A 24,830-nucleotide genomic window follows, 5' to 3' on the forward strand; every position below is an offset into this window, starting at 1 on the left:
CACACTGAACGGAAAATTGCCATTACGGTTACGTGAGACTTTTTCTGTAAGTGTGACTCCAACTTATCCAGACATTAAAAAAATAAATACAGACTGCTGGTTTAAAATGGAAGAGAATTTACAGGATTATGGATAGATTAGAAAAAAAAATTGTGAAAGCAGGGGAATACCAGGTTTGGGTCGATCGAAGGTACAATTGGACGACAAAGAAAAGCGAATCCTAAAGCATGCCGTCAATACCGCAGTTGGTCTCAATTTTAAATCGTTGGGGAAACATACAAAATATTAAATAAAACTAGGAAAAGATGGTTGAAAAAACAGAAGTAACGAGAAGGCAAAAGTTTACTAGAAGTGAATTCAAATAGAGAACGGAGCCAACAGCAGTTATTGTCCACTCTCTTCAAAGGCACCAGAACTGCTCCTGTTACACTTGATTAAAAATGAACGATGAGAGTTACCATTCTTTAATGACTCCTCATTAATTTTTCTCCGTATCTTATAATATAATCGAGATGAGTTGATAATAATGATAATAATAATAATAAGCGCAGAACTTAAACGATTAGGTGTTGTAAGTTGAAATTTAGTACACAGTTAAGGTATGTCACGAGAATATACACTAAAAAGAGATTTTTCGAAATTCCCCTCGGCGGGGGAGAGGAAGAGGATTAAGGCTTACCCTAAAGAACTCGACTTCTACAGTTCTACTGTACTATTTTAGATGCGTTTTTTTTGTGTTTTTGACTGCGTTTAATAGGGTACGCCATGAGAATGCACATTAAGACGGTATTTTTAGAAATTTTTCGCGGGGAGTGGAAAAGGGTTAAAAATTACCCCGAAGAACTCGGTTAAACTGTACTATTTTAGATGCCATATTGTGCGTAAAAACGAACATATTTTTAGATCCTTATAAAGATGATCAACGATATTTAGTGCTCCATCGTATATAAAGTTTACACGGAGAGCGCATGCGCATATGTTTGCTTTATTCGAACTCTTCGTCTTAATGTTCGATTTTATGTTCGAATTCATATTTATGAATGACTCTGGAAGATCCAGCTTATTTTTGGAATTAAATAAACCCGAAAAAGAACTCAGAAAGGGTTACGAAAACATACGTTATTCATCACTTAGTGGTACTACGCACCAGTTAGTGGCTGCAGTGAGTCTTAATTATCGTTATTCCGGTGTGGTAAGCAGATATCTAAAAATTCTCTAATTAGTCTCGGAAGAGGAGGGACCTACTTTTTTTACCCGTTGAAAACGGGTAAGATCGGCTGTAATGTAATAATCTTAATCTTTGCTATCGTTTCTTTTTGCCCGAGCAACGCCGGGCTCATCTGCTAGTTTCTTATAAACAGACAAGCGAACAGTCAATAGTAACTCGGACGGATTTCGAATTGTCTAAAAGTTTTTAGTAGGGTTCTTGAACCTTGAAATTGTTTGCCACCATAACCATGGAAAATGAATTAATATAAGTTATATTGGTCTAAAAATAACATCGTTTGAGTAAAAGGAAAGGCTACAAATATTAGCATAGTATTGAACTCAATTGAATTGAAATTTTATTAAAGTAGACTACAAGTAATAAGATTAAAAATAGAAATAAAAAGCAAAGTGAGGAAGTAATGAATACATTTTATTAAATTTTCAAATAACAGATAAACTAATCAATACGTAAGAAAATCTGGCATAAAGAAATTACTTCTCACAGAAATCACAACATGCAAAAATAGGTTTTTCACTGAAAGCATTCCGGACCATCTTTTCTTGAAAGAACGTTTTATTTGATGAAAAAAAAAGTCATTTCAAACATTTTTGCTGATGTCCAAAATGCTTTGTTTTCATCCAATAAAACACTTTGTTTAAAACCATGAATTTTTGATCATTTGTTTGTAGCTAGTCGAAGAACGGTACAGGGAACTAGTTGAACGACTTTTTATCCTTTCTGCTTAAAATCATTTTTCCTAAAATTTTTCCATATTAATTAATGTACAGGGTACTTCAGAAATGTTTGACCAAATTTCATATGCTTACACATGGAGAAAAAACTCGAATAAAATGGCGAGAACTGTTTTTGACACTAATGATTAATTTGCGATTAATTAAGCATCAAAAACGTAGTAACGTCATTTTTGTTTTATAAGTACTGTATGACTATGTAATGTTTCAGAAATAAATTTACTAATCACAATTTCTTTATTAAAAAACTGAACATTTAATCAATTTCTTTTAAGAAATTGATTAAATGTTCAGCATGTTAATGATTAAATGTTAAGATCGGCTATAATGTAATAATCTTTTAAGAAATTGATTAAATGCTCATGTTTGGCTGGAATATTTATTAAATTAAATTAACTTTTTAGTTAATTTAATTTAATAAATATTCCAGCCAAGAATACCTTAGCCCAGAGGTGGCCAACAGTTTTTGCCCGCGGGCCGGATTGGAAAGAAAAATTCTCTCACGGACCGAACGAAATATTAAAATTAAATCATTTTAAATAACAGAAGTTCCTGACGCATGCGCAATGTCATTTTACAATGTGAAGAAATGTACAAGCAAAAAAATAAAAAATAAATAAATAAAAACAAGGTCGACAGGCGGCACTGTGCGTCACACATCATTATAAGCAGAGTGACATGGCGGAATGGCAGATGAGTTTCAGTGAGTGTAGGGTCTTTCGTTCTTCAAATAGTGTAAATTTATAACAGACGAATGCAAAAGTTGTAAATCTCTACAATGGAATTTTTTTAAAACTTGAAGAAGTATAGCGAATCCATTCCCACCAATTATTGGAAGTTAAGTAGCTAATTTTGAAAAATTAATTGCGGGCCGGATAAACGCATTACACGGGCCATACGTTGGCCACCCCTGCCTTAGCCTGTACTTCGAGTTTCAGCCACTTTTAATAGTTATTTTCGATGGAGGGAAAGCCTAAACCGCAAGAACACGGAAATGGAGAAGAAATTATTGCTAGAATTGGTGAGGATTCTAGTACGAGTAAAAGAAATATAGCTGGAACAATATCGCTACTAACACAAATGTAACGCATATTTTTCGTGAATGTTAATTGTATCCACACGGTTTAGAGGGATTGCAGGCACTTGTGCCACAAATATAATTTTGTCAAATGTTTATGAAGGAGAATTAATAATTCGCGTTTTCTCACGGTCGTGTTTTTCACGGATAAAGCGATATTATTGATACATTACATAGTTATACTTCAAAGTTTAATAAAAAAAACTGGTCCTTGAATTTTTCATTCAGATCTCTATAAGCCTGTGATACTTGTACAAACGTTTCTGCAACACCCTATATATTAATCTATACACCAGATCTATTAAATATTCTGTTAAAGTGGCTTTAGTAGCTTTCAAAATAAAAGTTTACACGAGAGATTCGTTTTCCAATGAAAGCGCCGAAAATTTTATATAAAAATTTTTCTACTTTCAAACAAAATATCTATTGATACATTCTTAAATTTATTATATATACATAAAATTGAAACGAGACTGACTTGCACTTGATGACTTGAACTGTTTGAAATTTGTCTCCGTATAAAATAGTCATCTGTAAAATAGAAAATGAATATGATATTAATGCATTTTAATGAGAAGGATCAAGTATTCGCTTGACTAACATTTTAGGATTGGAGTTGTCATTACCGCCACTTTTTTCCTCGCGATAAAGTAAAATAATACTCAGTTATTATTACAAGTAGGTTCTCGTTCTCTTATTAGTAATTATAATATTTTAATATAACTGTATAATATTTATAGAGTTTATCACACATTCAACTATTTAGCATTTATCATATTAGTCTATAATTATAGGATATGTACAGTACATCCTTTAGATCAGTACTAAAATGCATTTCGGCTAAAAATTTTCGGTCTTCCTAAGTTAGAAATTTTTGTCTATAATTATTTTAAAAAACATTGCATAACAAGTCTCATAAAACAGCAAGACATCCATCTGTTTAAAATACAACTATGCAGCACTACATAACCAAAGTTAAACATATATAAATAAACCATTAGTTGCCAATAGCCACCATACATTTAATATTTTGGTTCTACATTTCCTTTTTTTGTACGTGTTATTTCATTTTTATATGTATAGTAAATCCAATACACAATAATATAACCTATATATTTTTATACATACAGTAGTTAACGAGACTGTAAATAAATATTCACTAATTCCATAGTTAAAATGCCATAACTTTTCGTACTTATGTGAATTTCGTTCCTTGAGTTTCTTTTTATTCATCTTACATATATCTTACTGTTTAAAATATTTGCCCTAAAATTAATAGAAATTATTTAAATATATAAAATTATAATTAATAAAAGTTTTTAAGACAAATTTACCTACTATATTACCTAAGGGCGTATTAGGTTCTTCCGGGCCTAGGGCTTGTTGAAGTCCAATGGGGTCCCATTTTTTACCATTTTTACCAAACCAAACCAAACAAACCCAAACCTAACTTATTAACTATTTTTCACTATACGATAAGTGCTCATTGTTAATGAAAAAGTATTAAAAATTTATGATGATAAGTCAATTTTTGTGGGCCCTTGACACTTGGGGGCCCAGGGCTTTAGCCCTATTAGTCCCTATGTAGATTCGTCCATGGTATTACCCTTTGGTTGTATTTCATTTGCAGTATGTTTCTAATCATGTAAGATCACAAATTTTAGGAAGAAACACTATTACTATTCATTGAATCTTAACATACAAAAATATATAGTCTATATATGAAAGTTAAATAACAATACTTAGTTGAATGTTAACTTTCATACTTTGTATATATACTGTATTTTTTGTAAGTTAAGATTCCATCAACAGTAATAACGTTTGCTCCTAAAATTTGTGATTACTTATTAAATATTATTTTGTGTATCTAAATAATTTTTATTAATGTTGGAAGAAAATAGCTTAAAGTGTAACGATATATGTAAGATAAACCACATACGAAAAAAAGACGCAAGGAACAAAATAAATATAAGTACGGAAAGTTGTGATATTTTTGATTATGGAATCAATGAGCCTGTGAATTACTAACTACTGTATATATAAAAATATGTGTTATATTATGTAATGGATCTATTATACATTCAAAAAATGAATTAACATGTATAAAAAAGAAAATGTAGAAGCAAAAATTAAATATATGGTGGCTGTCAACAGCTAATTGTCTGTTTATTTGATTTGTTCAACTTCGGTTATGTAATACTGTATAACTGTATTTTAGGCACGTGGATGTCATGCTGTTGTATGAGTCTTGTTATACAATCTTTGTTATAAAATCTATAGACCGAAAATTCTAACTGAAAACGGCCGAAATGCACTGTAGTACTGGTCTAAAGAATGTACAGTGCATATCCTATAATTATAAATTAATATATAAATGCTAAATAGCTCAATCTGTCATAAGCTGAATACAGTAGATATAACATAGTAGAATTAAAAAATGTTTAATAATAGTCAGTGTTGAACATATTACTGAACTAAATATTCAAAATGAATATTGAATATTATGGTAAATACAATTTAGAATGGTTAAATACTTATTTTAATAAAGTATAAAAAGAAAGACTATATTTTCTAGAAAGCTGTTATTCTAAAGTTTTTATTTTTCACTACACAAAAATACAATTCAATATATCTTCATAAATTTACTTTGCATTAATCAAATACTTATATAATTTAAAATATATAGTTTTAAATTTAAGAAAAATGATAATAGAACAAAATTACAATAATTCATACATCGAATTTTACAGCTTGTTTATTACAAAATTAATATCTTACGTAACTATTTAAACAAATATTTAATATAAACTTTTATTGAAATACTTTTACCTAAAGTATAAAAACAAACTCATTCCTACATATGAGCTAACTTCAAATCAGAATTATAAAATTTTGATTATTTTTCAAAAACAATGCATTTTTTCAAAAAAAGACTATTCTTCAAAGAAAAGCTATTTTGAACCAATTTTTCTTAAAAGTCTCAGCTATTAATAAAAATTTGAGTCAAACTCAATGTCTCCGGCTAAGATGGATCTAATGTCCCCTTAATTAAATTATGAAAAATATGCAAATCTTTTACAATACAAACGTTGTTGCATCTACAATAATTTGGCTGAATATTAGAGAATCTTTTGAGCAATATTAGTGAAGGAACTTTAAGGCATAAAGTAAAACTCGAAACCCTTTTTCTGTGACGATGCTTGTTTTCTTGATTTATTAATTAAGAAAACAAGCATGTTCACAGAGAAACATTCACAAGAAAAGCATCGTCACATTGTTTAATCAAAAACTTCCTGTCGCTGTAGTCTGTGTAATGTGCACTTCATTTACATATTGATTCTTACTGTCAAATCTGGTTCCAGTATTTTATGCAACAATTTTCAAAACTTCTTTTATTTAGAATTTTAGATATTTACGCTGAGCTTTACTCTTCAACTTGATTTCACATTTTTATTTATTTATTGGATTCTAACTATTTCTCAGTCACCAATAATGTTTTAACGGTATAGTTTTGATGATAACTGTATATTCAGATAATATTAATTTAATAGCTTGCAGAAAGTAGTTACGTAACTAATAAAATGTAGTTGAAACAACAAGGGTTGTTATAATTGTAAAGACACACTCGAGAGAGCTTCTACTTATTGCTTCTATTTTGTCAAGCCAAAATTGCATCGTTTCCTTTTAAAGAAGCTTTTGGTTTTACTTTTTCGGCTTGTTATGTGTATAACACGAGAAAGTATGGTCTCTGATTTAAACTTCCGAATTGTTTTTGAGAACCTTCCCGTGAGATCTCTGAACCCAAAAAAGTAAGAAAGAGAAAAGAAAAAAAATTTCGTTGATATGTATGTATGTGTTTGTGTGTATGTATTTGTGCATTGATGCTACTAAATTTTGGTAGTTAAAAGTCGAGAGGTGGGGAGATAGAGAGATCAAAAGTCATATTTGGAGTGGAATCGAAGTTAATGACGAATTTACTCATTATTAAAATTTACTTTTATAAAACTCATCTCTATCCCAAAATTAAGCGGTGAAGATCTAGAGAAGATCTAGTGATGTTGTTTTCCAAACTCTGTCTAGTTGAGTTGGTTTCCGTGTATATCATGATTCGATATAGTAGATTCAGGTTCGATGGAAGCAATTTCCACACTCAATTTAAACTATATTTACAGTTTATTTACAAATCCAAAATATGTAGAATGTACAGGATCGAAAACATAGTATATACAGAATATATAAAGCGTGGTGTCTCACGTACCAGGTTGGCCTTCGGAAACTATTAGACATTAGACTCTGTAGAGGGCTCAGTCGGCTTGTGGAGTTGGCTAAACTATACAGTCCGTCCATTCTCTCCGCACTTACCTGTTCCTGAGATCGTTATCAGAAGAGTTCATTCTCTCTACGCTCAGCAGGCTTTTCATGTGCCAGAAGCTACCGTATTATCAGTCTCTTGCCCTTCTCTCCTCCCTCTCCCGTTCGCTCTGCTATTTAAGGGTTTTTTGGACGGAAAACTTCCGACCAATCACAAACTGTTCTTTTCTTGAACAGCTTACACTTAGGTCCGCTGTTATCCGACGAGAATGGAGCTTACATTAACGTCCACCACTTGTTTACGTTTAGTAGTTTTTTTTTAATATCGCAAGCGGCCACAGGTGGGCCCAATTGACAAAGTCGGCGCTTCTTTTTCCTGTTTACAAGTCAAGACCTTACAAGTGATATATTACCTGATCGTATTTGGGTCCAAATGACAAGGTCGCGCTTCTTTTGTTTCCTCTCTGCTAAAAGGCCAATACTTTACATAAGTGTAATTAGTATTTTACAATAATTCATAATATGAAAGTTTTATTAATAAAATCTCATAACAGATGGCGCCACATACAATTTTAAATTTATTTTTCGGAAAGTTATGCAACTCGTTGCTGGCTGTTTTATAAATCATTTGGTGTATATGAATTAATAGATCAAAAAGTAAACGCAAAACATGAAGTCACGCGATGATTATCTCAGATCACATAATAATTCTATTTTCACGTGACAATCAAGCGATGATTTGAATTATGTCATGTCACCTGACAGCATGATCAATGATACATTAAAAATTTAAAAAAGCAATTACTTTAAATACTTAATATTTTTAAATAAAACCTTTAAAAGACAAATAAAAGGCGGTCACATCTCTAACAAGATATTAAACATATAGTGTAAACATTGGTAAATTCGTGTTAATATTAATTATTGTTTAATTATCGGATATATATTACGTAAATGGACCCGTTAACTATATTATTAAAAGAACAATACTCTCAAGATAACGTTATGGCTTTTTATCATTATGAATATATTTATAACTTAGTTTTCTAGGAGTATATTTCTTATGTTTCGTACAGGTAGTTATTTCATAATATCGTGGGTAATTTCGTGATAATACATTGCTAATTTTGTGAGAGGGTTCTATTTGGTTGCAATTTGAAAAAACTTGTAGACCTATAAATGCCCACTGTCGTTCGTCTGCATATCTGTCGTTGCTTAATCTGGAAAACAGTTGAATAGATGAAAGCCGAGACCAGATATAGAAAGCTAAGGCGCAGAAAGCCCGATTAACTATACAGGTATAACAATTTCCGATGCAAACCGGAAGTCACGTTATTTCAATCCGAAATTTTTTCTCTGAAAGGAGTTTGATACACTACTCAATTGCTAACAGGAAAAGTATCAGGTACAGGAGCAAGCCACTACTGATTTGAGGTAGAGAGCATATATTTTAAATTAAATAAATTAAAAATATGATTAAAAATTGCAGCTCGGCATTATGACGCGAGACCTCTGAACCCAAAAAGTTAAAAACAAAGAGAAAAAATTCCGTTGATATGTATGTAGGTGTTTATGTGTATATACGCCCTATTTGTGCACTGATGCTATTAAATTTTGGCAATTAAAAGTCGTCAAAACTCACAATAAACAATTGCTCATACATTGAACTCTTTCCATCCTCGCGACTTTAAAAAAGTTATCTTTTTCCACATTGACGATATTTTGATGGCATTTCAAGTAATAATTTTATGATATATTGGTTATTTTCGTCCTTACTTTTTGATCTAAAGAATATGAAAGAAACACAGGATATGTTTAACTAACATTATCTAAGTTACATATATTATTGTTTTATTTTTCTAATCGACGATAATTAATTATGAAATAGTCCTTGTGTGTGATATGTCTAGAATTTCACAGAGAAAGCTAAGAATGTTGTCCAAATATTAGGAAATTTAAGCGCACATTACAATAAAAAGTAATAACTGCATGTTTAAATACATGTCCATTTCTTAGTTTATTAAAATATAAAATAATAATTCACTCACCATCAATATTTTGTTTGTAAATTTAAGATAAAGCTAGTCTCAAAAAAACACTTCTACAAATTTCCAATTCTCTTCTTACAAAGAAGACGAAAATTGGAAAAAATGGCAATTATAACAGTTATAAAATGACAGTTTACTCAAACGAACAAAATTTTCAAATTTAATATATTCCACGCTATCTGCGAGCAAAATTTCAAATTTCGTCTTACATTACTTATTTGATGGAGATGAATTTAAAAAGTATCACGAAATTTACCAATGTTTACCTACAAGTTTCAGACTTTCAGTAGTAAATCTAGACGACAAAATGCCAATCGCAAAAGTCCAAAACGGGCCAACGAATTTATTTAAAATTTAAGACGTCGGTAATAATCATCATAGACACTAACTATTTTTTACTTTATCCAAATATTTTTGTCATGTTTCTGTCGCATTTTCAGTTATTTCTTTGTTTATTTGACAACTCAGTACATAGATCATGCACCCGTGTCGTACGTTTTAAGCACTGAATCGTACATTATTCACGATTTTCTGAGCAAAGATTATAAAACCAATCGCTTTTCTTTTTTTATTTATCTTTTTAACTTTCATTGTTTGTATCCATCAATTGCCCATTTTCTTTTATTTTCTGCTCTTGCCATTAAGGTTGCCTCTGAAGTGTGTAAAGACAAGGAATTCATGAATTTATAGTATCGTTTCTTCCCTGCACTTATTTTTTCTGTGTTAAAACGATGTAGTTATTTATATTTTTCTGCCAATTGAAGCGCCAGTTTTTTCTAGATCAGCTGCACATGTAAGCCCAAAGAAACATGATTCTAAACTAAGACATGTTTAATTAACTCTTTCTTCATATTTTCAGTCAGACCTTTAGGCCCTCCGAATTTGATTTTTTTAAAATTTAATCCTTGATGATGACGTCGTAGAGTTGGTTTAGAGATTTTTATATTGTCTGTGTGCTTCATTAAATGCTTAATTAATATCACATGTTACTGCGTAATGCTTAATGCCTCATCCATATCCTATTATAAATTCGTTTTGACATGTATTAAACAATATAATTAAACAAAAAATTATACAATATCTATAATTAAACCAAAAAGAAAATCAAAATGAAAGCAATATTAGGCCTATATATTGTTTAATGTATTGTCTTACTTCCACAAACACTTGGCAGATAAATGTTAATAACATAGAGAGTAATTCTTTAAATAGTACCAGTACGATTTGGGAATCTTACATGGTATTACTTAAGCCACTGCACGAATTGCATTTCAAATAAACATAAGAAAACAATAAATTACGATTTTCTTTCGAGTAAACAATTACTTAGAATACAGAATAAAATAAACGCTTAAAAACGAACATGAATATATAAATAATTTACTTGCTACAAAGCTTTCAAACATATACAGAAAATTATAAAAAAAACAACAATAAACATATTTGTTAATAAAATTTGTTACTAGTTTAAGTCGTTAAACTTAAAAGACACTTAAAACACTTAAAAATTTAGAATTGAATGAAACTTACAAGGAGACCCTATGGCTTTGGGGAAACGGATTTTGATGATCTTCGGTGTGAAGGTAGTACACCGCGTGAGTGTACTACCTGTAAAATACTAAAGTGCAATACTCAAATGTAATCGAGAAAAATGAACGTAAAGTTTTCTTTAGCAATTTATGTATAAGTTACGCGTACTATCGCTTGAGCGTGCTGTGGCATGAGTGATAACGCTCCTGACTCATGCCTTGCATGCTCGGGTTCAATTCTCTTGTGTATAATTTTTTTTTATTCATAAATACTTATAATGTATTTATTTATTTACTCATTCATTTATTTTTTATTATTTATTTATTTTAATTTAATTTCTACTGTTCCAAGTCTAATATTTTTACTTCGAAAACCCACCTTTTTCAAGTTGAGAGAGAAGTATTAATACTTATGCCAGGTTTGAACATGGGTCTAGAGTCTTTTTCACTCACTCTTTAACTCTTTGTTGACCAATTTCCACGCATCCAACACATCCAATGTATTATTGTATAATTCTGTGCCTATCAGCATAGCATCTTCAGATAGTGTATCAGAAGATGTTGCAATTAAATTATTTTCGAAAAGTAAACTCTCATAATACACTACGCCATCGTTTAGCCGCTGCTTTGATACATCACTGTATAAAGAGTGATCATCAACAGTCTTTTCGTCACAACGTGAAGAACTTGCTTCTCTTGATGACATTTTTATAATTATAAAATAACTTTTCAAAATAAATTTCACCGCACAAATACGTCTATTCGTGTCAGAAATAAACTGTTATTTAGAGTTGTACAAAACAATATTCTACGTCTTTCTAGCCTAGTGCCAAAAAATAACTAGACAATGTTAATTTTGACAAAAAGTTACAAATTATCAAGTTTAAATGTCAGTTCAGATATATATATATATATTCTTATTAATTTCTCTAATAAAATGTATTGAAAAATATCGTATTTAAAACTAAAGATATTAATAAATGTACGTGATTTTCTTTCGTACGAATATAATGATAATTTGATTTTTGGTGAATTTTTTAAAATAATATTCCTGACTGACCAGTATTGCCCTCGGTCATTTTACAAACTAAAAGTAAACAACAGGGCGTGCAAATTGGTCAACAAAGAGTTAAAAAGTGAGTGAAAAAGACTCTAGATCCATGTTCGAACCCGGCATAAGTATTAATAGTTCTCTCTCAACTTGAAAAAGGTGGGTTTTCGAAGTAAAAATATTAGACTTGGAACAGTAGAAATTAAATTAAAATAAATAAATAATAAAAAAATAAATGAATGAGTAAATAAATAAATACATTATAAGTATTTATGAATAAAAACAAATCATACACAAGAGAATTGAACCCGAGCACGCAAGCGCAGGAGTCAGGAGTGTTACCACTCACGCCACAGCACGCTGAAGCGATAGTACGCGTAACTTATACATAACGTGCTAAAGAAAACCTTAACTTCATTTTTCTCGATTACATTTGAGTATTGCACTTTAGTTTTTTACAGGTAGTACACGCACACAGTATACTACCTGCACACCGAAGATAATCAAAATCCGTTTCCCCAAAGCCGTAGGGTCTCCTTGTTAGTGTTATAATAATGGCGATGGAAATACAGTAAATTCTTGATGATCAATTAGATATCCCTCGAATTATTATTTAAAGATATTTTTAATTAGATGCATTTCAAATCTGTTTCTCTGCTACAGAATAGTAAGTAGTTAATTCAACTTTATGCCACGATTTCATGTTTAATTACTTTTTGAGACTAACAAACTATTAATAACATTTGCTTTCATTTCACAATTATGAAGGACTTATATACCACAAAACAATTAACATAATTAAAAATTCAGTATTCGATATTTATTATAGTAGGCTTATATGAGACCGCGGATTTTAGAGGGGAATTTTTAAATGAAAGAAAATTTTCCTTTTTTTTTTCGTTCGAAATTGTTGTAAACACGTTCCTTAGAAAAACTCCTCGTAGAGTATCGGAGCAAAGGTCTCCTCCAACTATCAAGAGTTAGGTGGGAAAGTTGGCACTTAGTTGTCAAGAATTGCAAGTCATTGTCAACAACGGATCGCTTTCCCACACGAATGCTATAAAAGCGCGAGCTACAGGAAGCTCAGCGCGCGTCCTCACTCAAAACTTATTTCTGTACTTGTGCCAGTCGATCTTTATGCGAAGGACTTAGATCCCGTCAGAGAAGACATTCAACAGCTGCAGACTCTTCCATACCGTCGGCGTTTGCCATACTTCGATGTATATGTAAGTTCGTTGACCTGGTGGAGATTGAGGACTTAAAATCCCAACTCTCGGACACCAGTGTAAGTTCTCCGACTTCTAGGGGGGATATCGTTAATCCCGCGAAAGGATGGTCTAGGGTCGTTTGCGCGTGGGTGTGGCGGAGGAGACACGGATGACAAGTATATCACAAAAAAACCCCGTTTATTTAAACACAAAACAACTCACACTATGCACAGTTCTTTACACAATTGAATGTTCGAACGTTTAGATGTCGCGGGTGCTTTCTATCGTCGCTCGAAGGTAGGCCCCGGGGCAGCGGCAGGTGAAGAGACTCGTAGGCTGGTGGATCCGCTTCGAAGAATCTACTTGACACCATCAGTTAGCTCTAAACGGAAAGTGCTGATGGAACTTTGGAACTTGCGCTCATATTTTTCCCTATTGTTGTCTAGTCTGTGACGTTTTATAATTTTAACGACTCAACGCGATGTTCCTTTTTGTCATTAACCTTTCCCATTTTCAAAATTTCTATGTTCTAATTATTTGTATACGAGTACCTTGTCAAAGTTCCATCTCTACTGGAGGACGCTTTACAATTATTGCGTTCTGTTTTACATCAATAACATTTTTTCTTGTCGTGGTTTCATATGACTAGAACAACTAATCCGATCTTTATTCGGTTTTGAACAATGAAGTTTTTTTTTCTAGTTTCGCTTTGCTTTAACAATTTTCTAATATAAACGTTTAATGTCAACCCGTTTTTGGGACCTCACACATACCGTTCATTCTCGCATAGAGATATTGTTTGTTAGCACTCTGTGAACTCTCTCTCTCCTCCAGAAACGGGATTAGACGTAGCTAACAGCTTCCCTTTGTATAACTTGCATTTAACCGCATTTAATCGAGTAGACTTGTAACGATCTTGTATGTTAACCTTAGCTAACCAATAAGTGTTTTATTTGTTAACCTGTCGATCTCTTTTTTCCGGAAAGACGCCTGTCCACGTACCGACGCACTCCCCACTCAGTTTTTGCTTCCTAAGCCATCCAACAGACGCAGAGATCGGGTTTTACCAGTCCATGCAAATTAAGTGGTCAGAGGGGATTAACCCTGGCTCCCTGCTTATCTCACACTTATTATCTCCCTTTTATATTTATTATAATATTAAAGAAATAGTATTTTAATACACTTATATTAAAAAATAAATTACATCTTCGAACTTACCGCATCAATCATCCTCTGCTTAATCTCATGATAAGAGATGCTTAATTTGTCAGCTTCATTTACGTTTCTTTTAAAAAGACGAGAATGTTTTATTGGATTTTGTAGAACTATGCTCATATAGTAAGAATTTCTGGCTATATATATATATAAAAATAGAAAGCATTAAAATTCTAATAGTTTCTCTTACACACGATATTTTTCAGTTTTAAATACGTAATTTTTTGCGTTACATAAAAATATATATAATAATTGCGTTACATAAAACATATATTTTTATGTAACGCAGTTTATGTTAAAAAAATTCATAATAGCAATCATTTTTTAGAAAGATTAAATGTACTATATATCTAAATATATATAATTTGAGTTAAAATGGCAGAGTATATTTCACAATTTTAAACAAATGTAAAAAAGAAAACTAAAATGTCTTCTAGCTTCTGTCCTGTCTAATCATTAGGAACAAGTCTTCACTTTGCAGAGATGACCTTCTATTGTAGGTTACGCCTCTGCACAATTATGTAAAATAGTTCTAAGTAGGCTGACGATAAGCAAATTCCTTATTTAAAAATATACATAAAATAGAGAATGTTGTTTTTGATGCTTAGACAGGACAAAAGCAAGAAGACATTTTAGTTTTCTTCTATATATTTGTCTAAAGTTATATTCAAATAATTTATTACATTGTTTTTTGTCTCCTTGGCCCTCTTTTCTTCCCTATGAGCAAGAAAAGGGTCTTTTTATCATTCCCATTGTGATTCGACCAGGCTCACAACAGAGCAGCCAGATATTGATGAAAGACTGGTTCTGACATATCCCGGAAAATTTCTGGGATTTTTTGACCTATATGGATTCGTTTCCAAATCCCCAAAGTGGAAGCATGGTCTGCATATTCTACTGGTCATGCTACTCCCTATTCTTGCCGTGTTAAAATTTTATTAACGCCTCCTGCTCTTTCTGATGGAGCTGAAATCGCTGTTTGATCTCTTTTTTTGCTAGATTTCAATGGCAGTTCTTGTTCATAAGGGTTTTAATAAGTAAATATTTAAGTAAATTTATTTTTTTTTAAAATATTTTTTCAAATGCATTAATGGTTGTTAACTGCATTCTCAAAGACTGCAATTAATTTTGCAAAAAAAAAAATAACTATAAACAATATACACTCTATATATACTAGGGCTATATATTAATACATATACCGGTTATATATATATATACCAAGGGCAAAAAGCAATTTTCTTTATATATAATATATACTGTATATATATATATATATATATTATATATAAAAAATTGCTTTTTGCCCTTGGTATAATTAAACTAATTAAAAATCTACTAATGTGAGGTAGATAATAAGTTATCTACCTAACATGACATACTTATTATATTACATTACACTACGTACTTATTATCTACATTACATTAGTAGATTTTTAATTAGTGATCTCATTACTTTGACCTTTATAAAGCCTTCACTACTTTTAGCACTACCCAGGAGTAACAATGTAAACATAGTAGTTTTCTGCTCTCCTTTCAGATGCTTGTTTTCAGCGAGTTCCCTTGCCTCTCATTATAGCAATGCTTGTTTTCGGTGAGTCACTTTACTTTTCACCATTGCTTGAGATGTTGGTTTCCAGGAAAAATTTTATAACAAATATTCAAAATGATGCCCTTCCACTTTGATGCATTTGTTGAGCCGAGCTTAAAATTATCACGCTTCAGATGACCTTCAAAGGTCAAATTAGGGTTCTCATGGTCATGGCTGATTGTGAAATTTTCCACTTTTTCCATGTAAATGTAATTTTTATCTTTTTGCCTATTCCAGTAATAAAAAGTATGGTTTCCCATTAGAAAAATCTTATAATTTAAACCTTAAAATAATGTTGACCTTTGACCTAGACCATAAGGTCAAAGGTATATCCGGTTGTGAAATTTCCCGGTCTTTTCAATGTGGGGGTCAAAAATATGTGTTCCCATTAAAAAACAGATTTTACCCTCAAATGACCTTGAAAGCCAAGGTCAAGGTCACACCCAAGGTCACCATTTGATTGGCTCTTCGAAACCTTACAACTTTTTGTCTATACCTTTTTTCCCAAAATAATGAGATCCAATTAACTTATTTCATTGTCTCAAGATAAAAACTACATCCTGTTTATAATCATTCTATACATAAATAATTTATCCTAACAACAGTGTTTATAATTAAAGTTCCACTTTGAAATGGCCATAAAATGAAAACTACTGCACAGAATGTTATCAAACTTGATAATAGTGTACATGACGTCATGGGATTTTATTTTTCCCGTGAAAAAAAAAAGAAACAGTTCAAAAACTTATCACCAAGGGGAAATGATGCTGTCTGCAATATTGTTAAACAAAATAAGACATAAAGACATTGGTTGAAAATGTTTTTAATCGTTTCTAAAACGTGTTACAAAGCATGTTCAAGTGTGGTGTCCATCATTTTCTGAAAGCAAGTCAAATTCTTCCTGATATGCTTCCTGAGAGCTACTGTTGAAAACACAGTAATGTGATTTAATTTGCTTTGTAATACGTTTTAGAAACGATTAAAAATATTTTCAGGGATGTCTTCATGTCTTATTTCGTTTAACAATATTGCAGACAGCGCCATTTCCCGTTGGTGGTTAGTGTTTGAACTATTTTTTCGCAGGAAAAATAAAATCCCATGACGTCCTGTACATTATTACCGAGTTTGATAACATTCAGTCCAGTAGTTTCCATTTTATGGCCATTTCAAAGTGGAACTTTAATTATAATTATTATACACCCTGTATTTTAGTTTGTACTGTACAGTGTAATTACTGTATAAGTTGTAATTATTTAAAATTTAAATAATAAATTATTATTTAATATTAAAATTGTAATACATATTTTCATATTCAATTTTATTTGTCTAACAAATAATTTATTCTACATAAATTTATTTCTAGAGTGAAAAGAGAGAACATTTGTTATTTGAATTTTCACATTTTGAATATTTCTTAATTAGGTAGATAATATTTATATATATACATATTTAAAATATATAGAAATTTTTATTTTATTTTATTTAGTTTAGTGTTTTCAAATGAGGAAGCTTATTATTTATTCTCTTAGAATCACATTATGTTATGAATAAAAATACAAGTAATGTTTTTGCAGAAATTTTAAATATAATTTATAATTTTGTTAAAATCTTCAATCCAGAAAATTTATAAATTTCCTGTGAGAAAAAGCGGAAGTTTATTCTATGAAATTTTGTGTTCTTCAACTCAGACAAAAAATAGACTGAAAGAATATAGACAAAATTACAAATATTAATTGTATTACAATATTTATCAAGAGTTCAATAACTTATGTCAAAAATAAAAGAATATCATTCATTAATTTACCAACTGATAGAAACAACTATTAGAATTACAGTTAAGAATTTAATAATGTAATAATGAAAGAATACATTTAAAAATCTAAAATGAAAAATGCATAAATTGCATGTTTTAAAAGTATGAAAACAAAAATGCATTAGTACAAAATGAAATTTTTATAATTTTTATGTTAAAACAAAAATGAGTTTGCTTATGTTTATACTAAGTCTATATCAGTTACATGTATCCTGATATAGACTACAAAAACGTTTAATAATCTATATATATAATCGAGACGAGTTGATAATAATAATAATAATAAAGCAGTAACTCTAGCAGACTCAAATAACACATCATTAAACTTACACTCACATCATATGGACACAACGCAACATATAAAAAGCATAGACACCATTAAGCAATCGTGGGCTCAAAAGGCACTCCATGGCAGGCATCCTTATGATCTGGCCCAGGATTTTGTTGACAAAACTGCGTCAAACAGCTGGTTAGCTCGGGGATGTCTCTTTGGGGAGACGGAAGGATACATGATTGCCATACAGGATCAGGTCATAAATACTAAAAACTACAGAAAACACATACTCAAAGATGCAACACTCACGAATGACACGTGCAGAAAATGTCACATCATGCCAGAAACTATACAACACATCACTTCTGGTTGCAAGCTCTTGGCACAGACAGATTATTTACACAGACATAATCAAGTAGCAAATATAATACACCAAGAGCTTGCAAAGAAACACAAATTAGTAGACATCCACGAACCATACTACAAATACATTCCACAGACAGTATTGGAAAACAACACGCACAAAATGTACTACGACAGAGCCATAATCACAGATAAAACAATTTACCACAACAGACCAGACATCACACTCATTGACAAACACAATAAAATCACATACATTATAGACATATCCATTCCAAACACTCACAATATACAAAACGCATGCACTGAAAAATTAGCAAGTACACAGAACTCGCCCAGGAAATAAGGCATCTGTGGAGGATGGATAGGGTGCTTATTGTACCGTGTTGTTCTCTCCTCTACAGGTGTGCATACCACACACACTACACAAAAGCCTGGGCACATTACAATTGAGTAGAAACACATACATCACACTTACAGAAGGCCACTATATTGAATACATGTCATATTGTGAGAAATTCCTGAATACAGACACACACACTGATACACTTCTTTAATTTCTGTTTTGGTTACTATGCCTTGACTTTGGTCCGGCATAGTACTTAAGCCACCGGTGTTAACCGAGTATATCTAACTTAACCCAACATAATAATAATAATCAGTGCAGAGCCAAACGGTGTAGAGTTGAAAGTTGAATATTTGTCACAGTTAGGGCACGTCACGAGAACGCACACTAAGAAGGGGTTTTTCGAAATTCCTCCCCACGGGGGAGAGGGACAGGATTAAGGCTTAACACTTCCATCAATAATGGAAGTGTTAGTAACAATGGAAGTGTGAAGTAACAATGGAAGTGTCAACAATGAAGTGTTAACACTGGAGGTGTTATGTAACAACGGAAATGTTAAGAGCCTAAATGGTTAAGAGCCTAAATGGTTAAGAGCCTAAATGGTTAAGAGTTGAAAGTTGAAATTTAATGCATAGGGTACGTCACGAGAACGCACACTAAGAAGGGATTTTTCGAAATTTCTCCCCACGGGGAGAGGGACAGGATTAAGGCTTACACTTCCTCTACAACGAAAGTGTTACGTAACAATAAAAGTGTTAAGAGAAAGCGACGTGCAAGACGCAGATGGAGAAAAAAACGAGCGCTGGAGAAAAAGAAAGAAATAGAGTAATATATTAGAGCATATTCGATTTTCAAATTTAAACACATTAGTTCGGTTTTTCTCGACTTTCTTCTTTAGAACATTCGATGAAAATCGAACGATATAATCAGAACACGTCGTGAAAATCGAACAATATTAGAACATTCGATTTTCAAATTCGATCTGTCTTTAGAAATACTTAGTTTGTTGATGAAATTACTCTCTTTCTTTTGTGACTATAACGTAATAATCTTAATCTTCGCTATCGTTACTTTTGCCCGAGCAACGCCGGGCCTACCTGCTAGTTGTCTAATATTTTTCATAAGATTATATTATTTCCAGATTAAAATCATTTGGAAATTAAATGCATTCGGATTTTTGTGAAATCAATGAACATCAAGTTATTGGCAGTTGAAGTTTAGTATTTATTTCGTTATTTGTTTGTCTGCTAAAATAAATCGCTCAAAGTCGGATAAAAACGAGTAGTTTTACTTGTTTTTAATCTGGAAATAATTATATTTGTTTTTAGAATTTACAAAAAATTTTAAGAATACTACCGATCCCATTGTTCTAAATTTTGTGAATAAGATTATCTGTTATTAGCCCAACAGAAAGTATGAAATTTTTAAAAATTATCACGTGTAAGATTTGTTTTTACATAATGCAGCTATTTTGTGAGATTGAGGTTAATTTATTATCTAGTTTTGCCAAATTTTCTATCTTTAATCATAGCTACGTGTAATTATTTATTGTCAAATTTATCAAAATTACCTTGAAAGATATTTATATTTTGTATTTATTTATTCAATAATATTTTTTTTTTCATTCACACATATTTTTTATAGATCTGTTTATCTTGAAAAAACAATACATCTATAGTTAATTATCAATGAGGCATCATATGTAACACTATTCTATGCTTAATTATGTGCCAAAAAATTAAACTACATTATAAAAAAGTCGATCTAAAATCAATAATTATGTACAAGGTCCCAATAGTAAGTGATTATAGAATAAATTGAGATCATATCGTAATCTCAATTACACTTTTTGTGTTTATATTAATTAGTGAAATATTCTTTAAAGACTCAAAAAATTTTGTATTTGCTATTCTACGAGGCTTTTCCGTAGCGTTGTGGAGCAATCCTCGACTGTAGCGCCACTTAACAGGAACGATTGTCATTGGTAACTTTTTCACGGAGGTTCATGACAGCAGAATATACAGGTCATAGTCGAAAGCTGTAACCTTAACTGCTTGGCTATCTGGCCTAATTGTAGTCATAGGATACATATTTTATATTGATACACCCATACTTAAATCTTAAAAAGGGAATTTAAGATTTCTTTTGTAAATTCAATGAATAAACTGCTAAGTTGAACGAACCAAAACATTTATTTAAAAAGAAATGTTTTCGGATGTATTGATATTTGGCCCATGATCAGCTCTTCAAACAAAACTGAGAACAAATGAATGTACATTGAAAGTTGAGTTTAGAAAATTTTATAACACAAATTTACAAATTAAAAATTAACATTTGATTACAAACAATTTAAGTATGAAATTTTACCGTTTAAGTTATAAAATTAAAAAAAACTGACAAATAATAATGTGCACTTTAGATATGAAATTCTTGGGCAATTCGTAAACATTTTTTAAAATCAGATTTTTAAAAATTCATAAACACTCAAAAAAAAAAAAAAAAATTCAAAAATCCAAAACTTTTATAAAAGCATAAAAATTTTGTAAAACTCTTTGAAAAATGTTATGTTATATGACAGTCGAATACGTGATTGTCATATAACATAATAGCACAATAAATAAACCTGCCTAGGAACTTTGTACAATTGAAAAAATTCGAATCATGTATCAATTACCTCCATTTTAAGTGTAGATCTAAGAAAGGAGTTGGCAATCCTTCTAAGTGTGCGTAGCAATATCGTGAAATGTATGACGCAATATTTTTAAACTTGCCAACCGAAGTTTTCGGAAGCATATTACATTTTGATCATTTTTATATAATAAAAAATCTACATATTTACATACTTCAGAAACGCGATAAATTATTTATGAAACACGAAAAAATATATTAAAATGTTGGATATTATCTTTTTAAGGAAAACCCTGAATATAAAGGTATAGATAATTTTTTTGATTAAAACGAATTGTTATTCTTTAACATTATAATAGATTAAAACAAATGTTTCATAATAAATAGTACAATAATCTAGTATTTTGCAATCTCGTTTCGCTGCTTGGTTTCAAACGTGTAACAATGTACAGAAAATTGAGAAAGTTAATAAACATAGTTTAGTTTATAAAATTACCAAATTCGCACACTTCACTTTTCGACATCACCATTGAAAGTGGACAAATGCATCTAGCGATTTTTTCGTTTTGATCATATTCACATTCAAGATTTTTCTTAATACATTTCTGCGTTTCGTCTGATGTACAGTTACCTGAAATGTATTATAATATAAAATAAAAAATGTAATTTTACAATATTTAAAAAAAACTATTATTAATTTTCTGTACTTGAACAGATTCCATTTTCTAACTCTCTCAATCCTTCAGGACAAACACATTTATATCCTTCATCGTTGATTTTATTCTCTTCACACCGTGCATTTTTCTTAGAACAATCAACATCTCCTATTTCTCCTTTCGCACACAATGCTTTCTCTAAAATGTACATTATTTAATTAATCAAATTATAAAAATAAGATTAATATTTTTCAAGTAACAAATATTACTGAAAATTACTTTAAAACAAATTATATAAGATATAAACTCTAATTTAATCCTATTAATTAATGCTATTGAACTGACTTATACTCTGTATGTCACTAATTTTAAAATCCTTTTAAATATGTTTAATTGAAGTTTTGAAAATTTTAAATAACATTGAAAATAAGAAAATTTATATGATTTACCTATACAGGTGTTCCCGTCTTTAGAGTATTCGTATTTTCCTGTACAATTGCATTTAAATTTTTCTTTATCCCAAGATGCACAACCCATTGGACAGATTTCTTTAATTTTTAAACTATTACATATATCTATTACAGTTAAAAATTAAATGTATGCATCAATTTTAACAATAAATTTTTATTAATTACATAAAATTAAACAATATAGTTAGTAATTTTCCGATATTTGGACACTAAACGAGAATTTTAATTATTTTCATAGTAAAATGAGAAATATCTTAAGTTATATCAAATTTGCTTTATCATGGTTCACATTTAATGTACCGTGTGCTGTTTTAAAAAAATATAACAATAAGCTTACTTTTAACTTACAAACATCAGAATTCTTTTGTTTTCTGCATACATCTGTATAGTCACATTTATCTGAGTACTATATAATCTTTTATAATTATATTTGCAATGTAAGAAATAAATTGAACTATCAATACATTCACATAACAGAAACTATGTACAGTTAAAATATCGTCATATGACAATTTTCAAAATGTGATAAAATGAATATGATGATTTCGTATAATTACAAGTAAATATTTGATTAACAATATAAAAATCTTTTAATTTCTTTAACGAAAATATATTAATTAGAAAAGTATTTATTATTATTGCATTTGAAATTATTTATTTATTTATTGTAAATTTAGTAGCGTGCGACTTCTATTTCTGTTTTAAATTTAGTATATTTTCATTTTACTGTAGGAAAGTCAACATCTAAATGATTGGTCATATTATTAAAATATTTATAAACTATATACTTACGAACACATTTATCTTGATTATTGTTTTCAGGAACGTAACTAAGTTGCATTCACATACACTATCTTTCCGTATTCCATTCTCACAAGTCGTATTATCTTTTCCTTTTAGATCTGTAATTCAATATAAAGCTTTAGAACTTTATGCTTACTTTTAGAATAATGTTATGTTTATTTACAAAAGAACAAAAATATGGACACCACATTAGCCTCTTTTTTATTATATATTATACATGTAAAGGAAATATGTAAGTAAATACGTAAATATATAATACTATTACATATTGGCATCTTTACTTATAAATTTCGGTTAATAGAATTATCGCTTAATCGGGGAAAGCATTTATTTAAGACTATTATACCTGGTCACGCGTTGCTGTGGCTCAAAATGTATCTATTATAAATGAATAACACTTCTCCGCGGGGGGGAGAATTTCGAAAAATCCCTTCTTAGTGTACGTTCCCTTGACGTACCCTGTTAAAACGCAATCAAAATGCAAAAAAACCGCATCTAACATAGTATAATAGAAACCCAGTTCTTGACGGTAAGCCTTAATCCTGTCCCTCTCCCCCGCGGGGGAGATTTTGACATCTATATTATATAAAAACCACGCCGGTATTCGAATGCAACGTTGTGTCAAAATTTCATAGCATTCGGTGAAGAATTTTCGGAGATTTGAGATTAGGAACAAACGAACATTTACATCTATATCTATATTCTATATATATAGTTATGGACAAAGTGATTAATAGGGGCATTATGAATAATGACCAACAAAATCGGGCATTGTAATAAATTTCAATAATATATCAAATTGACCGGTCATTATAAATACTGCTGATCATCTAGTTGGGCAAAGTGATAATAATACGTTGAGAAGTGATCATCCAAAATACGCTAGCCAATCAGCACTCGTATGTGAGTTGCGCGTGCGTATTGCGTTTAGTACCGAATTTGGTAACGGTCGGAACTGTTTGTGCTCTCAGCGAATTCCTCCCGGAGGGGAGCCGCCGGCAGGCCGCCGATTGTTTAACCGTCATTAGTTATTTTATTCATGATAGTTCTTGAACACACGTATCAATAACTAGTATGTATCAATATCTAGTGACGTTAAACAATCGGCGGCCTGCCGGCGGCTCCCCTCCGGGAGGAATCCGTCGGGAGCACAAAACAGTTGCCATGATGGTGCACATAGGTAAAATTATACCATTTAATTAATATAGTTAATTGTACTTAGTTTTAAAAGATTACATGTTCTTTTTAAAATATTTTGAAATTATCTACAAAATTAAATATTTCTAAATGAAATAAGTGGAGCTTTTTTTAAATCAAATTAATTAATGTCTCACAATTTAAAATTCGGTACTAAACGCGATACGCACTCAACGCGATATCTATGATATCGGCGTTTCAGACATAGATATCGGCAATTCAGAGTGCCGATTGGCTAGCGTATGTTGGATGATCCCTCCTCAACGTATTATTATCACTGTGCCCGACT

At 30.8% G+C, this 24,830-nt stretch overlaps 1 protein-coding gene across 1 annotated transcript in view; it reads right to left on the reverse strand.

The window, feature by feature from the left end:
- Positions 1-24,830, reverse strand: part of LOC136989419 (latent-transforming growth factor beta-binding protein 1-like) — a 37,282-nt gene that overhangs the window by 8,504 nt on the left and 3,948 nt on the right. The window contains exons 3-8 of the mRNA XM_067287553.1: positions 23,333-23,442; positions 22,520-22,645; positions 22,122-22,268; positions 21,911-22,045; positions 14,406-14,539; positions 3,519-3,571 (exon numbers count right to left, since the gene is read on the reverse strand). Coding sequence (XP_067143654.1) covers positions 3,519-3,571; positions 14,406-14,539; positions 21,911-22,045; positions 22,122-22,268; positions 22,520-22,645; positions 23,333-23,381 — 644 coding nt within the window. The 5' untranslated portion in view covers positions 23,382-23,442. The remainder of the gene's footprint in view (positions 1-3,518; positions 3,572-14,405; positions 14,540-21,910; positions 22,046-22,121; positions 22,269-22,519; positions 22,646-23,332; positions 23,443-24,830) is intronic.

This window comes from Centruroides vittatus, unplaced genomic scaffold (assembly GCF_030686945.1).
Source record: "Centruroides vittatus isolate TY-2023 unplaced genomic scaffold, ASM3068694v2 scaffold_520, whole genome shotgun sequence".
NCBI classification, from domain to species: Eukaryota; Metazoa; Arthropoda; class Arachnida; order Scorpiones; family Buthidae; genus Centruroides; species Centruroides vittatus.